The sequence below is a fragment of the Vicia villosa genome, linkage group LG5, assembly GCF_029867415.1.
Source record: "Vicia villosa cultivar HV-30 ecotype Madison, WI linkage group LG5, Vvil1.0, whole genome shotgun sequence".
Lineage (NCBI taxonomy): Eukaryota > Viridiplantae > Streptophyta > Magnoliopsida > Fabales > Fabaceae > Vicia > Vicia villosa.
This window is the reverse complement of record NC_081184.1, coordinates 143,799,881-143,820,995: the sequence shown is the minus strand read 5'-3', so window position 1 is coordinate 143,820,995 and position 21,115 is coordinate 143,799,881. Positions and strand designations below refer to the sequence as shown.

At 28.7% G+C, this 21,115-nt stretch overlaps 1 protein-coding gene across 1 annotated transcript; it reads left to right on the top strand.

Annotated features, from left to right (window-relative positions):
- Positions 1-5,928: 5,928 nt before the first annotated feature.
- On the top strand, positions 5,929-8,015 carry LOC131607645 (magnesium transporter MRS2-F-like). The gene is made up of 5 exons (XM_058879624.1): positions 5,929-6,720; positions 6,943-7,071; positions 7,157-7,302; positions 7,397-7,511; positions 7,613-8,015. The coding sequence occupies exons 1-5, from the start codon at positions 6,115-6,117 to the stop codon at positions 7,892-7,894; spliced, it is 1,278 nt and encodes a 425-aa protein (XP_058735607.1). The 5' UTR covers positions 5,929-6,114; the 3' UTR covers positions 7,895-8,015.
- Positions 8,016-21,115: the final 13,100 nt, after the last annotated feature.

Genomic DNA, 21,115 nt, shown 5'->3' with positions numbered 1-21,115 from the left:
ACCAAATCTCAAACGAGAGAGGGACGATACACACATAGAACTAGCCATGGAGAGCCATAGTTGATTTCCAAAAGCTTTGTATAACTTGCGTTCCACCAATCCGCGACCCAAACGACCATTATGCCAAGTAAAAAAGGGCCTCTAGAAGAGTAGTCAACAAGGTTGTTAAGATCAGGCCAGGTTTTAAAGTTGTTTATGTGCACTCTATTGGGGGAATGTTCACCTTTGTGTTCATGAGCACCGGTAATATCATTAAAGTAGCCAATGATACACCAAGGCAAAGGGCGATTAACAAGGATAAGAGGGATGTATGCTCAATGCCTTCTTCTAGAAAGGTAATAGTTAGAGGCATAGACTGCAGAGATGCCAATCGCAGTAGCATTTAAGGAAATTGTGAAAGAAACATTTTGTTCCGAAATAGAGATCGCAATGGGGTTCTAATCTGTTTTATAAAGGAACCACGAGTTGGGGAGGGAGTTGGGACGAAGGTTTGTTTAAAAAATTTAGGCCAAGGGAATTGAGAGAGTTTGGGGGAAGGTCAATAATGTTCATCCATGGTTCCGCAACAAAACAAAGGTATGGTTTGTGATTTTTTATATAATTTTTTAGAGCCAATTTAGTACGGTCATTGGCTAAGCCCCGTAAATTCTAGTAGATGGAATTCACTGTAAAGGCTTGAAGGCTTCCTTCTTGGAGGTTGTACTTTTACTTTTTGCCTTTGATTTAATCTTAACCTTCTTTTCGAAGACTTATAGATAGAAACATGAAAGTCAGGAGGCTCATAGTTGGGGTCTTCCTCGGATTCACTTTAAAACTCATCATCTTTCAACTCTGATAAATTCACCCAAGATTGCTTTAAAAAATATTTATTAAGTTAAAGTTGGGAGTCTGACACATGCTCAAAACACTATTGTGCATGTATGGATTGACTCAAAACTAAAGTGATTATAATACATATTAGGTTCCAAAACATGGCCTGTAGATTAAAAAACTAAGTTAACCTGTACTTGGGTAGGACTTGTATTATTTCCAACATCTGTGATTTGATTTTGTGGCTCCATTGCAGGCTCAACCTGTGTGTTTTCTTCATTAGGGACATCGAAAACAGGCTCAGTGATAGAAATCTCAATGGTGCGCACCTCATTTTCAACATCAACATGGTTATGTTAAGCTTCAATGTTAACCTCCTCGTTAACTTTCTGCTGATGTGTTTTATCCACTTTTGAAGTTCCTTTAGTCGTTGCCATAACAATACGCATTATGCAAGTTTCATAGTGGCGTCCAATCACCTTACAGTGAGTATAAAAATTTGGGAGTTTTTCATACTCAACTTTTGCAAAGAAAGCAAAACTCGCCCTTTCCACAAGGATTTTGTATGTAAGATCTTTGACCAACTCAATGTCCACTAGAACACACACAAAGTGACCAAAAGTACGATCAAAAAAAGATTTACTTGAAGTGGAGTCGATGCAGATAGGTGTACCAAGACTGCTAGCAATAGAAAAAATAATCGTTGGTCTCCAATACTCCTGAGAGAGGCCATGAATTTTCACGCATACTTGAGCAGAATTTTGATTCACATTAGATGGAACGAAATTTTTTGACCAAGGGAAGAGCTTCAAAATCCCTGGGTTTAGGTTCCATGAGCTTAAGGATCTGACTCACTGCACATCTTCAAGACACAAAAAGGAAAACTCATAACAACCTTTATATAAGGAAATAATGCCCCATTTGTTGATGTTGGACCATTGTGGAGCTAGTTTGCCACAAACAGTAGCGACTGTGAGAGGCATAGAACCCTTTGGCCAAAGGATCCTACCATGAAGGTTATGTTTGCAAGCTTGGAGACCTAGCTGGTATTATTCTTTAGATATAGTTATTGAAATTATATATCCCTTTATACATGGAACCTGAACCTGACTCTGAGGTATAACACAATCATTACCAACCGTATCTACAAAAGATTTGAATTTTGTTACATGGATTGGATGAGAAACTGGGTTAGTAGGTTTGGTTGAATCATAGAGGATGCAATTTCTTTCATGGAAAAACTCATGGGGGTAAAAAGAAGTCATAGGATAGGATAGGAAGAGCAAGGGAAATTAGGTCATTGGTAACTTCATCAGAGAGGGAGACGCCGCTTTGATATAAGAATTTTATTCATCGTGAACTCCTTTTTTTTGCTGTTTTTCAACTCTTGGAACCGAGAAGAATTGAAATAAAGTAATATTATATGGTGCTTGACTTGTCTAATATTGAGCATAGGCACAAATTAAAAATAATAAGCGTTTAGACATGCAAACACTTTTGTACTTTTCTGTCCATTTATTTTTTAATATTCACAATTATGAAAATATAAATAATATGTTTTATTTATTTTAATTTTAAATTAAAATATAAGATAAATAAAAAATAAATAGTAAAAATTATATAATAAAACAAATACATATAACCTATTATAAATCGGTAATTGACTGCAAATTTAAAATAAAAATACATTTAAAATATAAATGGACTACTAAAATAAAATTTTGTCTTTATATATTAAATTATAAATACAAAGATATAGATATAAGCATGGTGTTATTGGATGGAAAGGTGAGGTAAGAAAATCGTATTGGTTGCAGCAATGTTTTGGGCCCCACCAGTGTGATTTAAGTTTAGCTTGTAATAGATTTTTTTTTCTTTTGTGTTTCCCTAATAACCAATTTATTGAGAAATAACCTTCTTACTAAGTGGATATTACGAAGGCGTTTGACACTCTTAATTGGAAATTTCTTCTTAAAGTTTTGAAGCAGTTCAGTTTTAATGAGATTTTCTGTCAATGAGTTAATAGCATTCTGATTTCTGCTTAGATGTCTGTTTCGGTTAATGGAGCGCTTCATGGCTTCTTTAATTGTTCAAGGGGGTTCGCCAAAGACATCCGCTTTTGCCCCTTCTTTTCTGCCTGGCAGAGGAGGTGTTAAGTAGACAAATTAATGAGGCGGTTGATTCTTGTTCTATCTCTATGATCAAGGGTCTGAGAAATGTTCAGGCTCCTTCTCACATATTATATGCGAATGACGTGCTCATTTTCTGTAAAGGTAGCATTGCCAATTTAAACAATCTGGTCTCGATCTTTCAATCTTATGCTGATGTTTCCGGCCAAGTTGTCAATTGTGGCAAATATTTTATCTATGAAGGTGCCATGTCGCACTCTCGGTTGAATATTTTAGCTTCTCGTTCTGGTTTCAAGGTGGGGCTTTCTCATTTTGTTTATCTTGGTGTCCCCATTTTTAAGGGAAAGCCTCGGGCTTCGTTTCTTCTTCCTATTGCGAATAGAATTATTCTTAAGCTTATGTCTTGGAAGGGCTCTCTTCTTTCCTTTGCGGGTAGAGTGGAGTTGGTCAAATCTTCGATTCAAAGTATGCTTATCCATTCAATGTTAGTTTATTTGGGGTGGAGATGTTTCTAAGAGCAAAATTGTCACAACGGCTTGGATTTTTTTTTTTGCAAACCTTACTCTGAAGGAGGCTTGGGCATTAGATCTTTGGTCGATCTTAATGCGGCTGCTAATCTGAAGCTGGCCTGGGAATTTCTGAGATTGGAGGACCCTTGGGCTATTCTGGATAGAGGTCGTGTTTGGAGGAAAGGCAAGTTTATCAGTAATCATATTTTTTCCTCGATTTGGTCGAGCATTAAGGCGGGGATTCTGGTTATTCACGATAATTCTTCTTGGCTAATTGGTAATGGCTCCTCCGTTCGCTTCTGGTTTGGATCTTGGTGCGAAACACCGTTGTATTTAGAGATGGGAAATATGGTGGTTCCTAAAGACCTCTTTGTCAACACCTTTATTCTTAATGGACGTTGGAATTTTCAAAACGACAACATTCCTCTTTCCATTCAAGTCAGAATTTCTAATTGTCATATTCCGTTCGACCTTCGCCCGGATAAGAGAATCAGGAATTATTCTGAATCGGGAGACCTTTCTCTTAAAGATACTTACGATTTCAAGCGTTCTCATGGTGTTGTCTCGGACTGGTGGGGATGGATTTGGGCGAAACAAATCTTGTCGTCTAAATCTTTCTTTGTCTGACGTCTTTTACTGGGTAAGCTTGCTACGGATGAGCAGCTTGCGTGGAGGTCCTTTTCCTTGCCCTCTATGTGCAGCCTTTGTTCTAGGATGGAGGAGGATGTTTCTCATCTCTTCTTCGATTGTGTTTTTGCGTCGAAGCTATAGTGTTGGCTGGGGTCGGTTTTGAACCTTAGTTTTTGTATATCCAATTAGGATGATATTTGGAGAGGCGTGGAGCATAATTGGAGTGCTCAATGTTAGCTTGTTTTCAAAGTTGTTGTGATTTATTTGCTCAATGCTATTTGATTTGCTCGCAATAATTTTAGATTCAGAGATGTTCGGTTTTCCCTTGCCTCATCTATTGCTGGTATTGTCTCTACTGTGGTTTGGTAGGTAATAATTTATGTTCTCCAGATTTCATAAATATGCATGATTTTGCGATTTTGAAGAATTTCAAAATCATTATCCAACCTCTTTCTGCTCCTAAGATTGTGGAAGTTATCTGGAAGCCCCATCCGTGGGTTTGATTAAATTTAATTGTGGCAGTGCTTATCTTGGCAATCTGGGTACTTCGGCTTGTGGCGGTATTGCTAGAGATTACGAGGGTAGGTTTCTTGGGGCTTTTGCTAGTTTTATTGGTATTTCAAACTTTCTCATTGATGAATAGGTGCTATGTTAACTATTGAGTTCGCCCATGAGAAGGGTTGGGGGAAAATTTGGTTAGAATCGGATTCTTTAGCGGTGATTCGTGATTTCTCCCCTCCTTTCAAGGTGTCTAGACAATCCGTACCAGATGGGTGAATTGTGTTAATATCATTGATAATATGACTTTTGTGGCTTCTCATATTTTTATAGAATGAAACAGCTCCGCAGATTCTTTGACGAATATAGGTCTAACGATTTCTAATTACACTAACTACAGTTGCTTTCCTCTTTTTTTGAGGGTTCATTTTGTAAAGAATAGTCTAGGATTGCCATTCTTTAGGTTCATTTCTTCTTGAGAGGGTTTGGGTCCTCCCTCTCTTTTGTATCATTTTATTTGGTTTAATATAATCTTATTAAAAAAAACTTTCTTACTATATAAGCTGGACACATTTGTTATATCATTAAAAAAAATAGATTTTTAACTATATTTTAAAAATAATTTTTATAAATTTTCTAAAATATTAATTTTTAAATTAAAAAAATAATAATTGTGACATAAATAATATAGTCAAAATTATATAATTTTTTCAAAAATATATTTCAAAATATTTTTTGTAAAATTTTAATATTTAAAAATTATATTAAAAGGATAAAATATTAAAATAATATTTTATAAAAAATATTTGAATTATTTTTTAAAAAAAAATTCTTTTTTTAGGAAAAAACATAAATATACTTTCTTAGGTGTATTTTTTACAAGTGTATTTAACTATCGTTTAGGGAGTAAAAATATGAAAAATTACATATGTATGGGAGAAAATTATACACTTATTATATTTTTATTGAAAAGTAATAAAAAACACATATAAAGAAAATTGTATATAAGTTTTCTCTTTTTTTTTAAAAGAAATTGTAATTTTTTAAACAAAATAGCTATAATTTGGATAGATTTTCATTTCTTTGTTGTTATTTTTCTATTAGTTTTTCAAATATTTATTACATATATATAAAAAATATGATATAAATGTTTTTGTTATTAATTTAAAAAATATATAAAATAAATATTATTATTATTAAAAATAAAATAAATAAATTAAAGATAGTACATTATTATTCAATAAAAATTCATTAATATCTATCTTATCATCAATATAATTTTAATAGAAAAATAGGAAATTCCCTTGCAAAGTCAAAAAGTTTTAAAGAAAATTTGTTTGTTACCAAAAAAAAGGACATATTTATTCATAACAAATCACCCAGATCTTCTCTTAAATATAACCGGAGTACACCGTACCTGAAAATCAGAATAAAAACCTAAAAGATGTAAGGAAGACAACCTCGTAAAACCATAGACCTAGTCATTCATACCAATCAGTTTACATTCTTCTGTCTTGAATTGAATACGTTGGTGCTGGATGGGTAGATTCAATAACATCGTAGAAGAAGAGATGGTAAAAACCGCAACAATGGCCGTTAGAGGAGGTAGACGAAAAGCCGTTGCGATTGAAATCATGAGTTGGATGATTGTTTCAAAAACAGGCGAATCCGTCGTTGAGAGTATCGACAAACACTCGATCATGCGACGGACAGGATTACCGGCGCGCGATCTTAGGGTTCTTGATCCCGCGCTTTCGAGCCCTTCGTCTATTGTCGGACGAGAGAAATCCATTGTTGTTAACCTAGAACATATTAAAGCCATCATCATGTCAAATGAAGTGCTTTTGATTAATCTTTCTAGCCCTTTTTTTATTCGGTTCCTTCAAGATCTTCAAAAGCGTGTTCCGTGTAATATTCAAACGTCTATATCTGTTGCTGATGGCGTGGAAGGTGATCCTGAAAAGAAACCTTTATTGGAAGAAACGTCGCAGATCGGCGATGATTCTCCGAAAAATGCATGGGAGGGGAGTTTTGTGGATGGTGCACCTGTTGTAGCGGCTGAGACTAATCGTAAACCGTTACCATTTGAGTTCAGAGCTCTTGAGTCGTGTATTGAATCTGCATGTACGTGCCTTGAATCTGAGGTATGTAGGGGATTTCGACCGATAAATATATGTTAATTTCGACGATTTTACCATTTGATTTTAGTTATTATTTTGCATGTTATCATGTTAGGTATATAGACTTGCATCATTGCATGAATTCTATACATTGATATTTCGAAATTGGAGATAGCTTTTTGGTAGAACTATAAATATTCTATATGGTTCTTATGATTTATGATTTGTGTTGTGTGTTTACACTAGACTAAAAGATTGGAAAAAGAGGCTTATCCGGCGTTGGATGAATTGACTTCTCGAATTAGTACTCTCAATCTTGAACGTGTAAGACAGATTAAGAATCGTTTGGTTGCACTTTCGGGACGTGTGCAAAAGGTAAACAATTATCAAGCTCAAATATTTGTGATCATTTTTTAATTCTTCCAAAAAAAGAGACTAAAAGTAATTTTGGATTGAACAGGTAGCAGATCAACTAGAACATTTGTTGGATGATGATAATGACATGGCTGAAATGTACTTGTCACAAAAGTCTGATGCTCACTTAATGGATCAAACACCAATAAAAGAAGGATGCAATTCACCTTTTGATGAATATATATACCAAGGGTGCAAACTGTTAACACTTGTCTACTAGTAAATAATATAGTTTTGTATATCATTTATATGAGTACATGCTCACAAGTTGTTCTTAAATTTGTAGTGATGAACCAGTTCAAGAAAAATCATATGAATCTAAGCCTAATGTTGAAGAATTGGAGATGCTCTTAGAAGCATATTTCGCACAAATAAATGGAATTTTGCAAAAATTGTCTAGCGTAAGTATTTCACTAGATATGATTAAAGTCGAATAACTTTAACGGTTATGACTGATTGAAAATGTGACTGATACATGTTTTTTTTTTTTACTTTGGTTAAGTTGAGTGAGTATGTGGATGACACAGAGGACTACATTAACATAATGTTGGATGATAAACGAAACCAACTACTACAAGTATCAGTAATATTCAACACAATAACTATGATAATCAACGCAGGTATTGTGGTGGTTGGATTGTTTGGCATGAATATTCATATTGATCTCTTTGATGGCCAACCTCGTCAATTTTGGGCCACAACAGTTGGCACAGTTGTGAGTTGCTTATTGCTATTCCTTGTTTCTATTTGGTGGGGTAAAAAAAAATATTTACTATCTGAATAGAGAAAAATCACTGGTATGCAATGATTTAGATTATTCATAGTTTATGTGTAAATGATTAGAGGGAGAAACTTGCAACATTATTTAATTTTGGTTATAGTTTTGTTTTTTCTTGTGAACTGTTATGGGTTTTCATGTTGTTTGATAAACACATTTTTAATATGTAAATTATTTTTAGTCTTGCATACTATTTTAAAAAGTTATGTGGGTTGTAGAAGTGAATTTGAATTGAGAAACAAATCAAAAATTTCAGAAACAACAATATATTAATGAATAAATTAGGCGCCAATTAAATATATATTTTTTATGAATGAAGATTAATTATGGCTTATAAGGAAGAATGTCACAATAGTAATTAGGGAGATGCATATAACATGTATCATATCATAAGTATATTTATTTGATTATTAAGTTTTACATTTGAAGTAGAGTCGCAAAATAGACACATTCAATGGATATTGTTTTTTATGCAGAAGATGCTAAATACATCATTTGACTCATGTTTGATTTTTATAAATTTAATCCAAGTTTATCTGCTATAGTTATAAATAATGACGAATTCATATTTTTTCTCATTGATTGATGCAGTTTTAATTGGACTAAATAAATCAATGTGAAGTAATTGTAGAGGTCTAGAAGTAGAAATAATGTTTTAGTTTTAAAAGAGGTTTTGTTTATTTTCCCTACTTAGCATGCTCCACAAAGAACGTCTGATTGATAATTAAGTTATGGCAAACCTTTAACTAGTTTTAACTTGCTAAGTTTATAGATTAATCTCTAGTTTGCATGACTTAAACATGTGTCAGATCCACTTTTCATAACTCAGTGATAGAAAGCAAAGTAACTTTCTAATCAACCAATTAAGAGAAATTACTTTTATGAATATTGTCTTTCCTCCTACCTTTGAACATTATGGAATTGTTCAACTCATTCATGACTATATTGTTATTCTTATTAAACACTACTTCATAACCAATGTCACAAAATTGATTGATGCTCAATAAGTTATATTTTAGTCTATCTACTAACCAAACATTATTAATAGAAATAGAGGAATTACCAATAGTACTTATACCAATGATCATTTCTTTCAGGCTTCCTCCAAATCCTACAGTCCCCCTCTTTTAGAGTTAGGGTTTGAAACATATGTTTTTCTCTTGTCATATTCGCGAGCAGCCACTGTCCAGGTACCATAAGTGTTGCTTTGCTTCTCCCTTGAAGCATTTCTTATGCAAAGACTATTTCAGATTTAGGTACTCATAATATTATGGGTCCTTTGGGGTTAGTTCCAAAAGGTTTTTTCTTAGTTTTTACCTTAGAATTTATATATCAAGGCTTTGGATCATTCAAGACTTTTGGTTTAAAAGCTTTTCGCATTTGAATTAATCTTAGCCTTATGTTGTGAACCTTTCAGAATCTTAGACTCCGTCGTCTTGAGTTCTGGTTTACTCGAAAGTTTTGACTTATGAGTCCTTGGTTCTGGATTCTTTAATACCTTTGACTTTGAATTACTAGGTTCTGAATTGCTCAGAATCTTGAACTCTACAGGCTTTAGTTCTATCTGATTCGGAACCTTTGTTTTGTTAGTAACAAATACAAAATGAGAATATATCACTTTCTCAACAAAGCTAGAGTAAGAAGGTTCCATTGGTTTATCCAAGGTTCCCATCCTTGGATTAATAGGTATTTGTGAACAACCAATTCCTTCTCCTCTACTCATGCTAACACCGTATATCATGGTAGCAAGTTTGTCATGTTAAAGCCACTTATGATAAACTCCTGAAGAGCAAGTTCACACTTATCTGGAGGTTTATCAAACACTTTTTCACTTTGACTTCTTTCTAAATCATCATATCTAATGTGAAGAGATTTTAATTCACTTTGACTTTTTTCAAAAATTTTTGTGTCTGCCTTTTTCTTGATAATGACTCATAAGGTCTTGAATTAAAATAATTAAACCATTAAAGCTAAATTGGCTTCTTCCTCATCTTTGTAGGATTCTTCTTCATTGTCAAGTTCATCTTATGTTTCCATGAAACTCTTCTAGACTTTGTTTCTAATTATGTCTTTTTAATAGCTTGCTTACTTTGACTTGTCCTTTTGCAACTCTAGACAATCAACAATAAAATGACTAGGCTTCTTGTAGTTGAAGCATCCCTTTCGGTCATCTTTCTTGTCTCTAGAACGAGATCCTCTGAAGCCACGACTTCTTCCTGAGGGTCTTCTATTCTTCTTAGGGTAGATACTGAAACCTCTTGATCAAGAATGTTATTTCTTCATCATCTGAGCCTTCTTTAGAACCTCCTACAAAGGAGCTTCTTCAGATTCCTAGCCTTGAGGAGATTTGGAAGGTTGACCAATAGATCTCAAAGCAAGAGGTTGAGTTTCTTTGCAGGTTCATCTCCTATAAGTTTCAACTAATGACTTTGGAGATTACTTATCAAACTTTCAAGACTAATCCTGTTCAAGTCCTTAGCCTAGTGATGGCTATCACCTTTGGTCTATATTTGATAGGAAGACTCCTAAGAATCTTCTTGACATGATCATAAGTTGTATAAATCTTGTTCAGAATCTAAAGACCAAAAACCTGAACTTGAAACCTTGAGAATATGGTTTCAATATTCTCATCTTCCCTCATTATAAACAGTTCATACTGTTGGACCAAAAGATTTGTTGTTACCTCTTTAACTTGTTGATTTCCTTCATAGGTAGCAAACAGAGATTCAAAGATGGTTTTAGCAGTAGATTTGTCAATAATCTTGATGTACTTAGAGTGAGACAAGTCATCTACCAAAATACCATACACTCTGATATATATATATATATATATATGTATTCTTTTGTGCATGTGTGATAGTTTTTCTGTCAGCAACCATTCCTACTCCCTCAACTGGAATAGAATTTCCATCTTTTAAAATATCCCATAACTCATCATTAATACATATGATATGAGTATACATCTTACTTTTCCACCATTCAAACTCTGTAGAATTTCCACCGAAGGTTTAGAAATATAGTTATTCTTCTTAGAGGCACTATAATCATGTCTCACATTATGATGACTACTAACGCCAGATCCATCACCACTAGACATGTTTTTCTCTCAGGATTTTTTATGTACCATTGATAAGTGCTAGAGCACATACCAAGCGTTCTGATGCCAACTGAAAATGAGAAAAACACAAGAAGGGGTTGAGTTGTGTTAACTTTTTCTTCTTTTTTAAGACTCTCTTATCATATTCTGAACACAAATTCTAGAATATGATACATAAATAATAATTTGCAGTGGATAAAATAAGTTTAGAGTTAGAGAGTTAAGGAAAGAGAGACAAAAGCGATATTTCCTGGTTCCTCCCACAAGTCAGTAGTAGTCTAGTCCTCTTGCACTTCGAAGAGATTTCACTATAATCACAACTGATTACAATTTCTCAAATACCTAAGAAAGAGACTTCCAATTCTCAAAGAAACAAGTAAGAGACTTCTAATTCTCAAGCGTACAAACAAGAAACTTAAGATGCAAAAACATACAAGCAAGAGACTTCAAATGCTCAAGCATAAAAGCAAGAGACTTCTAACAATCTAACTTACAAACGAGAGATTATTTGAGTGTTACACTTGATATACGATCAGAGGTGTAAACAAAATACAACACAAAAGACTCTTAAGACTTAAGAATTTCTAAGATAAACAATTGTTAAGAAATTCTAAGTTAAACTTGTTCTTTTAATTTGACAGATTAACAACTCTTTGCTTGTCAATGGTTCGTTATTTTTTTCTTTAAGTCTTCAGCTCCTTATAAAGAGAGACAGAAAATAGTCGTTGAAGAAGACTTCTTGCATAAGTGACTATTGGAGAAGTATTGATCAGAGACGTTGCAATGTTACTTGATATGGTTAATCCCTTGCAAAAGACATTTGAATATCCTTTGCTCCAAAAGTAATTATCTGTTTCATCTGTGCTGTTTGTATAGATTTTTGTCTGGTTCCACACGTGATCAGAAGAAGACAAAATGACCTCAGAGTCTGATAGTGATCTTTCAGAGTCTTCTTGATCCTTGCATCGACTAGTTTCAGAGTATAAGTCTTTAGAGTCTAGATCTTCAGGTCTTCAAAGCCTGATCTTCAGAAGTTAACCTCCTTCATAGTGTGATGCTCAAGTTATGATTTTTTTCAAATTCAGTATCTCCAAGCTTCTTTTTAATGTTCAATTTTTTATGCTAGAACTTAGCCTCAATCATAAATTTTAGTCAATGATTCTGGACACTTGAACATAAGTTAATATACCCAATTGTTCTTTAAATACATTTATTATCATCAAAATCTTAAGAATATAGTACAAACCAATTTTATTCCAACAGGATCATGTATGCGTAAGTAAAAAGTCACAGCAATACTTAAAATAGAGAATAAAATATAACATGTATAATAATATGACTATGATTATTTGACTTTTTTATTTTACATTTAAAGTATAGTAAAAAAATAGGCTAAATATGTGGATATCGCTTTTCCCAAGTATTTGTAAACTCATTAAAAAAAAATTCCTTGTGCGCTAACATCCCAATAATATTTGGATGTAGATGTTGCTTCAACTTTTGTTGAATCTGTGAAGTTTTCTTGCTTATTATTCCATTTTATTTCACATGAATAACGAGTGACGTTATCATTTTTGAAGAAGTTTTTTCACTAGGGAGCATTGATACATAATGTTGAACTAGATGTTTTTGTGAGAGACACACCACTTGTCCGCCTAAAACCTTAAGGTAATATGTGAGTGGGTTCTCCCACTTATAAATGTTCAACTCACCACATTCCTATTCAATGTGGGACTATTTCTCCACTTACTCATACTTGCATTATTATTCTAACACCCCCCTCAAGTGTGAGTCCATAATTCACATGTTAGAATAATAATGCAAGTGTAAGTAAGTGGAGAAATAGTTCCACATTGAATAGAAATGTGGTGAGTTGAACATTTATAAGTGGGAGAACCCACTTACCCATGTGGACAAGTGGTGTGTCTCTCACAAAGATGTCTAGTTCAATACTATGTATCAATGCTCCTTAGTGAAAAAACTCCCCCAACGAATAGTATCAGAGCTTGGTTCGAGAAAGAGACCGACTCACTTGTATCGAAAAGCTCACTCGTTCGTAATTTCATTTCGAATAAATATTTTTTAAAATCAACCGTTGGATTGAAACATCATATCATATAGATCATACCTATAAAATTTGAAATTAATCTATAATGATTTACTATACCATCAAGATACCCTAAGATTAACACTAAAATGAATTTTAATATATTGTTAATTTTGATGTAATTGAATGACATAGTAAATCATTATAGACTAATATCAAATTTTATAGGTATGATCTATATGATATTATGTTTCAATCCAACAGTTAATTTTAAAAAATATTTATTCGAAATAAAGTTATGAGCGAGTGTAATTCATAGTATAACTCTTCGGGGTAACATATGGAATGATAAAACTTGTGGCTACACGTTTTTCAAACATGAAATGTAATAAATATGTCAGAAACTTTTTTAATAATTAAAAATGCAAATTTACCGTAGAATATTAATAATATCATAAATTAAGTGTGTCTTTGGAAAAAACACTTTCACAGTAAAAAACGCACTTCTACTAAAAAGCACTTCTTCTAAAGCTTCAATTAGTAGCTTCTCTATTTCTACGGTGAAAATCAATTGCAGCGTGATTTTATTTTGTTGAGTCAAATGTGATTCTAAACATACCATAAGACACATTTGTTTTTTTTACTAACCGTAATGATTTTAAAATTTAATAGAAGAAGTGATGTTAAGTTTTTAACGAATGTTAAACTTTTTTAAGGATGTGAAAATAGGTCGAAATTTGTTTGATATGGTATTTTTCTAAGCAAATTCCAAAATTTTAAATGGTCAAATTATTTTTAAAAATTGTTTTAGTAAAAAATACATTTAATAATAATAATAATAATAAAATAATAATGTTTATTTAGTAAAAATTATAAATTTTATTATAATGTATTAAGTAATTTTACTTATTAAATAATGGGCATGTGGGTTTTAGTTTTTTAAAAAATAGATTTTTATTTGTATTTTTAACAATCATGTTTATAAAATATTTTTTTTCAATATATTTTTTTTAAAAATGGTTTTTTTATAAATTAAAAATCTATTTTTGACATCTTTTAACATAAATATAAATTATGAAAAGCTATTTAAAATAGCTTCAAATGTAACTGATTTTTTAAGATTTTGAATTCCAAAAAAAAAATTATAATAAAATATATAAAGTAACATTTTAAAAATAACTATTTACATAAAGTTTTCGTTTTGAAGCTTATTTTAAAAAATTATTTGTACTTGTTTTTAACAAAAATATGCAACACCATAAAAATCATTTTTGATAAAATGAAACAAACAAGCCTAATCTCTAATAGAAATATTGGATTAAATAACATCTCATAAAGTCAATTTAAGTATTATAACTTTTTTCTATGATTTTAGATGAATGACAAGAAATAAAAAAAAATGAAAAGCTCTTTTGAGTAGTTTCTCACAATGTTTATTTAGAAGAATTTTATTTTTATTTTGTTAAAATATCTAACAATGAATATTTGAGTTTTAGAATGTCAAAATTGTTTTTTTTAATTATTAAAACATTTATTCTTTTAAAATAAATATACAGTTGCCTCAATATTCTAGAACCAAGACAATTCTTTTCTATAAAACACTCGTTTATTAAATTAATTTTATTTAAGACGTAATAACAATTTCACATATTCTTTAAGAAAAAGTATACTATAGTGACTTCAAAATATAATCGCATCATGCAGTCATTCTTAGCATTAATTTATTTTAAAAATATTTTAGAAAATGAAATAAAGTCATAGAAAACAACGTAAAATTGCAAATCTATTGGATTTCTTTAATGACTTATACAATGCATGCATAGGCTTTCTCTTTTCTTCCTAGATTTTTTTTCTAAAATCAAAAGAAACCTTCTTAATCAATTTGAACATTATCAAAAGACAAAGTTGTAATGTGACTTTTTATAAAACCTTGTTTCCAAGTCAAAGAGAGAATTTGAATTGAGAAAAATTTATATGCATGTGAAACAATAATATATTATAGCCATAAAAACACACACAACATTTTTTTCTTGCCTCGATGAAAAAGGATGACGTCTGGGTAAGGAAAATGTCACAACAGTATTTAAAATTGAGATATAAATATAACATAGATAATAGTATCAACGTAATTATTTGATTTTATTTTACATATTATCCATACTTAAAAATAGACTAATTCAATGGATATCGCTTTTCCCAAGTGTTTTTAAATTCATTAAAAAAATAAATTCCTTGTGCGCTAATACCGCGATAACATTTGGATGCACATGTTGATTCATCCTTTGTTGATTCATAAACTGTGAAATTTTGTTGCTTATTGTTCCATTTTATGTCACATGAATAGAGAGTAATGATGCGTGGATTTACATTGAAAGACCATTCCACAAATTGTCCACTGTGAAGTGTTTTTTCTCCTAGATCATTGTTTACTGATCGACAATGTAAAGCAAGAACAGTGTCAACTTGCAAATCATTTTCAACACGTACATTTATCTTTTCTGCGCTCATTTGACCTTCACGACAATGAACATGATAAATTGTCATGATCATCAATACAACAAAAATAGTCGAGACATTCATCGCGATGTTTTTCGGTCAATGAAAATTTTGAACAGATTTAAATATAAGTCACATGCACTACCACACATTATATATAGATGTTCTATTTCCTCCAATGTAGCATATGGATTTATAAAACCAGTGGCTACATGTTTTTCAAACCTGAATTGTAATAAATATAGTAAGAAATTTCATCCAATTGATAATTGAAACTTTCTTGGTAGTCAAATTTTATTAATAAAACATTGCAGTGATATATTAATAATATTATAAATTAAGTCACGTTTTTTATTAGGTTATGTCAAATAACCATTATGATTTAAAAAATTAATTGAAAAAAGTGATGTTAAGTTTTCAATGAATGTTTAAAGTTTTTAAGGATGTGAAAATATGTCGAATGATGAGGGTTAATGATGAGTTTGTTTGATATAGTACTTTTTAGCAAATTTTAAACATTAAAATATTTTAATTTTTTTAATAATTCTTTTAGTAAAAGAAGAATTTAATAATACTAATAATAATAATAATAATAATAATAATAATAATAATAATAATAATAATAATAATAATAATAGTGAAGACCCATTTTGATCATTCACAAAAACTACAAAATCCAAATTAATCCCCGACAAAAAAGATTTGATTTAATCTCTTACAAAATTTAACCGAGTCATATTAGTCGCTCGGTCAATATTTTTCTCAAATCGATTTTTTTCTACTTTTAAACCGTGATTAAACTGTCACGTTAAATTTTATTTTTATTTTCATTTTTTAAATACTTACCTAGTTTTGAAAAAAGCGAGCCAATAATCTTAAGTCACATCCTATGTCTTTATCACTAAACTAATATACATTAGTCACAAATAATTTTCATGATTTGTAGAAATATTAAACATTTCTAAACTTAAAAAAATAAAAAATACAAACCTAAGTTTCTTCAGATTAAACGGTAGTTACTTTATAATTATATCAATCTGTTTCCGTTGTTAATATTTCTAATGATAAATACTTAACTTAATGATTCAGAATAAATATTTACTTATTTATTTATTTCAAATAATACACAAATTTCAAAAATAAAATTAATAAAATATAAATCATAAATATAATTAATAAAAAAATATTAACATGAATTATTATTAAATTAATTTATTGTTATTGTTATTTTAATTAAATAATACTTTTAAAATTAATTGATTGTTTAATTTTGAATTAATTAAATATTTCAATAATTAATAGAATTATTATTAAAATTAAATAATAATTATTTAATTTATTTTAATTTAAAAAAATAAATATTTATTTTTGTGTTATTTTATTGGGTTAATCAACATTTACCCCCTGCCATATAGGCGAGATTCGGGTTACCCCCTATATTTATCTTTTTTGGATTGCCCCCCTTTAATTTTAGGGTACCCCTACTAAGCGTGTAAAAAATAGTGAAAAACTAGGGGTAAATAAAAAAACGATTTTACAGGGGGGTCATAGGGGTCAAAAACATAGAACTTTTCATATTTCCAAAGGGCAATCTAAAAAAGATAAGTTATAGGGGGTAACCCGAATCTCGCCTATATGACAGGGTAAATGTTGATTATTCCTATTTTATTTATTTCTGGTTGATTAATTATATTTAAAATTTACATTTTATTAATTTAATTTAATTTTTTAAATTGTGTATTATTTAAAATAAGTAAATATTTATTTATAAATTATTTAAAATAAGTAAATAAGTGAATGTTTGTTATGGATTATTAAGTTATGCATTCATCATGAAAAATATTAAGAACAATTTGTGTAGTTCTAAAATGACTATCATTTTATCTTTTAAAATTTGTATTTTTCATTATAAATTTAAAAATATTTAATATTACTGCAAATTATGAGAATAATTTATCACCAATGTACATTAGTCTAATAGTCAAAGCATATGACGTGCCTTAAAGTTCTTGGTTCAATTCTTTTAGAAATAAATTTTGGCTTTTTTGATGTTTTTAAATATGAGTTATTTTTAAATTTAAAATGAACAATAAAATAAAATCTAACGTGACAGTTTAAAAGTAGAAAAAAATATGTACGAAAGGACTAATATATATGACTCGGTTAAATTTTGTATGAGATTAAATCAAGTCCTTTTTTTATTAGAGATTAATTTGAGTTCTATAATTTTTGTGAAGGACCAAAATGAGTCTTTACTCTTAATAATATTATAAATTAAATCACATTTTTTTATTAGGTTATGTCAAATAACTATTACTCCCTCCATCCTTAAATGAGTGACTCATTTGGAATAAAATAAGGTGAACATTGCGGTACCGTTGAGTTTAGTTAGGTAAAGATATCCTCCTCCAGTCAAATAATAGAATTTAATATCACATCACTTATTTATTTTATTTTACACAAATTGAGGTTGGGTTCTTAACCATACATATTAAATTTACTGTGGGTTGATAATGAGTTTGTTTGATATAGTATTTTTTTTAAGCAAATTCTAAAATTTTAAAATTTCAAAATTGTTTTAGTAAAAAAAGAATTTATAATAATAATAATAGTAATAAAATTATAATGTTAATTTAATGAAAAATATAAATTTTATTACTCCTTCTGTCACAAAATAAATGTCACATTTATAAAAATGATTTATCCCAAAATAACTGTCACTTCTAATTGTATTCTCTAATTAATACTTATAATTTACTATTTTTTATTGCATTAATGATAATAGAAATACAGCAATAACAAATAAGAATAATTTGATAAAATTGTCATTCTCTCTTTTATTCATCATATTTTTTTAATTTGTGTGAAAATGTCAACTATAACACTTGTTTTTAAAGAGTTTTAAACAGAGAGTATAGCTTATCATTGGATTAGATTCATATTAGCCACTTCTTTTATTTTAAAAATTAATTTAAAGTATCAACTATATATTTTAAATAAAATTAGAAGTAATTTTATTTATCAAATAATGGCATGTTGGTTTGAGCTTTTAAAAAAAAAATTATTTTTAACAATCATATTTATAAAATGTTTTTTTAAATATATTTTTTTTTCCAAATTTGTTTTTTATAAATTAAAAGTCTAATTTTGACATTCTATTATATATATATATATATATATATATATATATATATATATATATATATATATATATATATATATATATATATATATATATATATATATATATATAAAAGAGATATATTTACTCCAAGAGTAAGTTATCAACACTTACTCCCATCTTAAACATTAATTCTTTTCAATCTAATGATTAAAATTAATGAGTAATTAAATATGGAGAGAGAAAACTAATCCTCATTAATTTTAACCATTAAATTGAGAAGAATCAATAAAGTGTTAATAAATTACTCTTGAATATATATATATATATATATATATATATATATATATATATATATATATATATATATATATATATATATATATATATATATATATATGAGGAGAGTTATATTTACTCCAGGAGTAAGTTATTATAACTTACTGCAAATTTAGACCATTGATTCTTTTCAATCAAATGATTAAAAATAATAAGTAATAATTTTCTCTCTCCACATTTAGTTACTTATTATCTTTAACCACTAGATTGAAAAGAATCAATGGTCTAGATTTGGAGTAAGTTATAATAACTTACTCCTGGAGTAAATATAACCCTCCTATATATATATATATAAAGGAGGGTTATATTTACTTTAGGAGTAAGTTATTATAATTTACTCCACATCTTGACCATTAATTCTTTTCAATCTAATGGTTAAAAATAATAAGAAATAGTTTTCTGTTTCCAAAAATTTAATGACTTATTATTTTTAACCATTAGATTGAAAAGAATTAATGGTCAAGATGTGTTATAAGTTATTATAACTTACTCTTAGAGTCAATATAACCCTCCTCTCTCTATATATATATGAGAATGTGATAATGAATCTCAACCATTGGATTTTAAAATAAATGGTGGAGATTATGAGTGAATCTTTTTTTCTCTCTCCTGTATCTTGAAATAAATGAAGTAGGAGAGAGAAAAAAAAGATTCATTCATAATCTCCATGCCATTTATTTTAAAATCCAATAGTTCGGATTCATTCTCACATTCTCATATAAATATGTCATTCTCATATGATATGCCCTATGTATATATAGAGAGGAGAGATCAAATTACACCAATGAGTTACACTAGTTATTACACTCATTTATAACCTTTGATTTGTTTTAAATCTAATGGCTATTAAAATGTAGCTTGATAAAATATTGTCCTTTCTCACATAATTAAATAATTCCATATATAGATATTCTATGCACTCTATATTTAATACAGTATTCTTTCACAATATATTTCATATACATATATACTCATATGTACGGCCAAATTAAAATAGTATCTATATATTAATAAATTATTTATCTTTTCAAGTGATTAATAAATTACATATAGTTAAAAAGAAAGGTTAAAAATATATTCATTTTTAATAAAACGTGATTCTAAATATTTTTTTAAGATAGTCATGATTCTTAATAATTTATTTATTTTTTCTTATTTTTAAATAGATTTAATTTTTATTTAAATTATATTCTATTTACTTAAAATAAGTGATAGAGTCTAATTCCTAGGTACTCATAATTTAATTTAAGTAATTAGAATTTCTTTATTTAAATGAAAAATGAAATCTATTAAAAATAATAATAAAATATTTCTTTATTAAGAATCATGCTTGTCTTAAAAAAATTTTAGAATAAATTTTTATTCAAGACAATTATTTTTTAAACTTTTATTTTAAATATGTGGAATTAATTAGTGAATTGAGAGAAAGAAAAAAAATTATTAATATATAGATACACATTTTAATTTTTACTATTCACAATTAAATTATTTTACACTCATTATTTATTATAATTTTCTTCTAATCATAATTAAATTATTTTGTACTCATTATTTTGATATAATTTTCTTATAATCATAATTAAAATATTATCCAATAATAATAGAATAATATCAAAATAATGAGTGCAAAATAATTTAATTTTTATTAGAAGAAAATTATAATAAATAATGAATTTAAAATAATTTAATTGTGAAAAGAAAAAATTAAAATGTATACCTATATATTAATAAATTATTTCTTTCTCTCAAGTCACTGATCAATTTCATATATTTAAAATAAATGTTAAAAAAATAATAGTTTTGAATAAAATTGATTCTAAATATTTTTTGAGAAAAACATGATTCTTAATAAATAAATATTTTTTTTGTTATTTTTAATAAATTAAAAATTTCATTTTAAATTAAATTATGAGTTCATAAACTAGATAATTATTTTAAGTAAATGTAATATAAATTAATTTAAATAAAAGAATTTATTTAAAAATAAGAAAAAATTATTTTTTATTAAGAACCATGACTATCTTAAAAAAATATTTAGAATCACGTTTTATTAAAAATGAATATATTTTTAACCTTTCTTTTTAACTATACGTAATTTATTAATCACTTGAAAAGATAAATAATTTA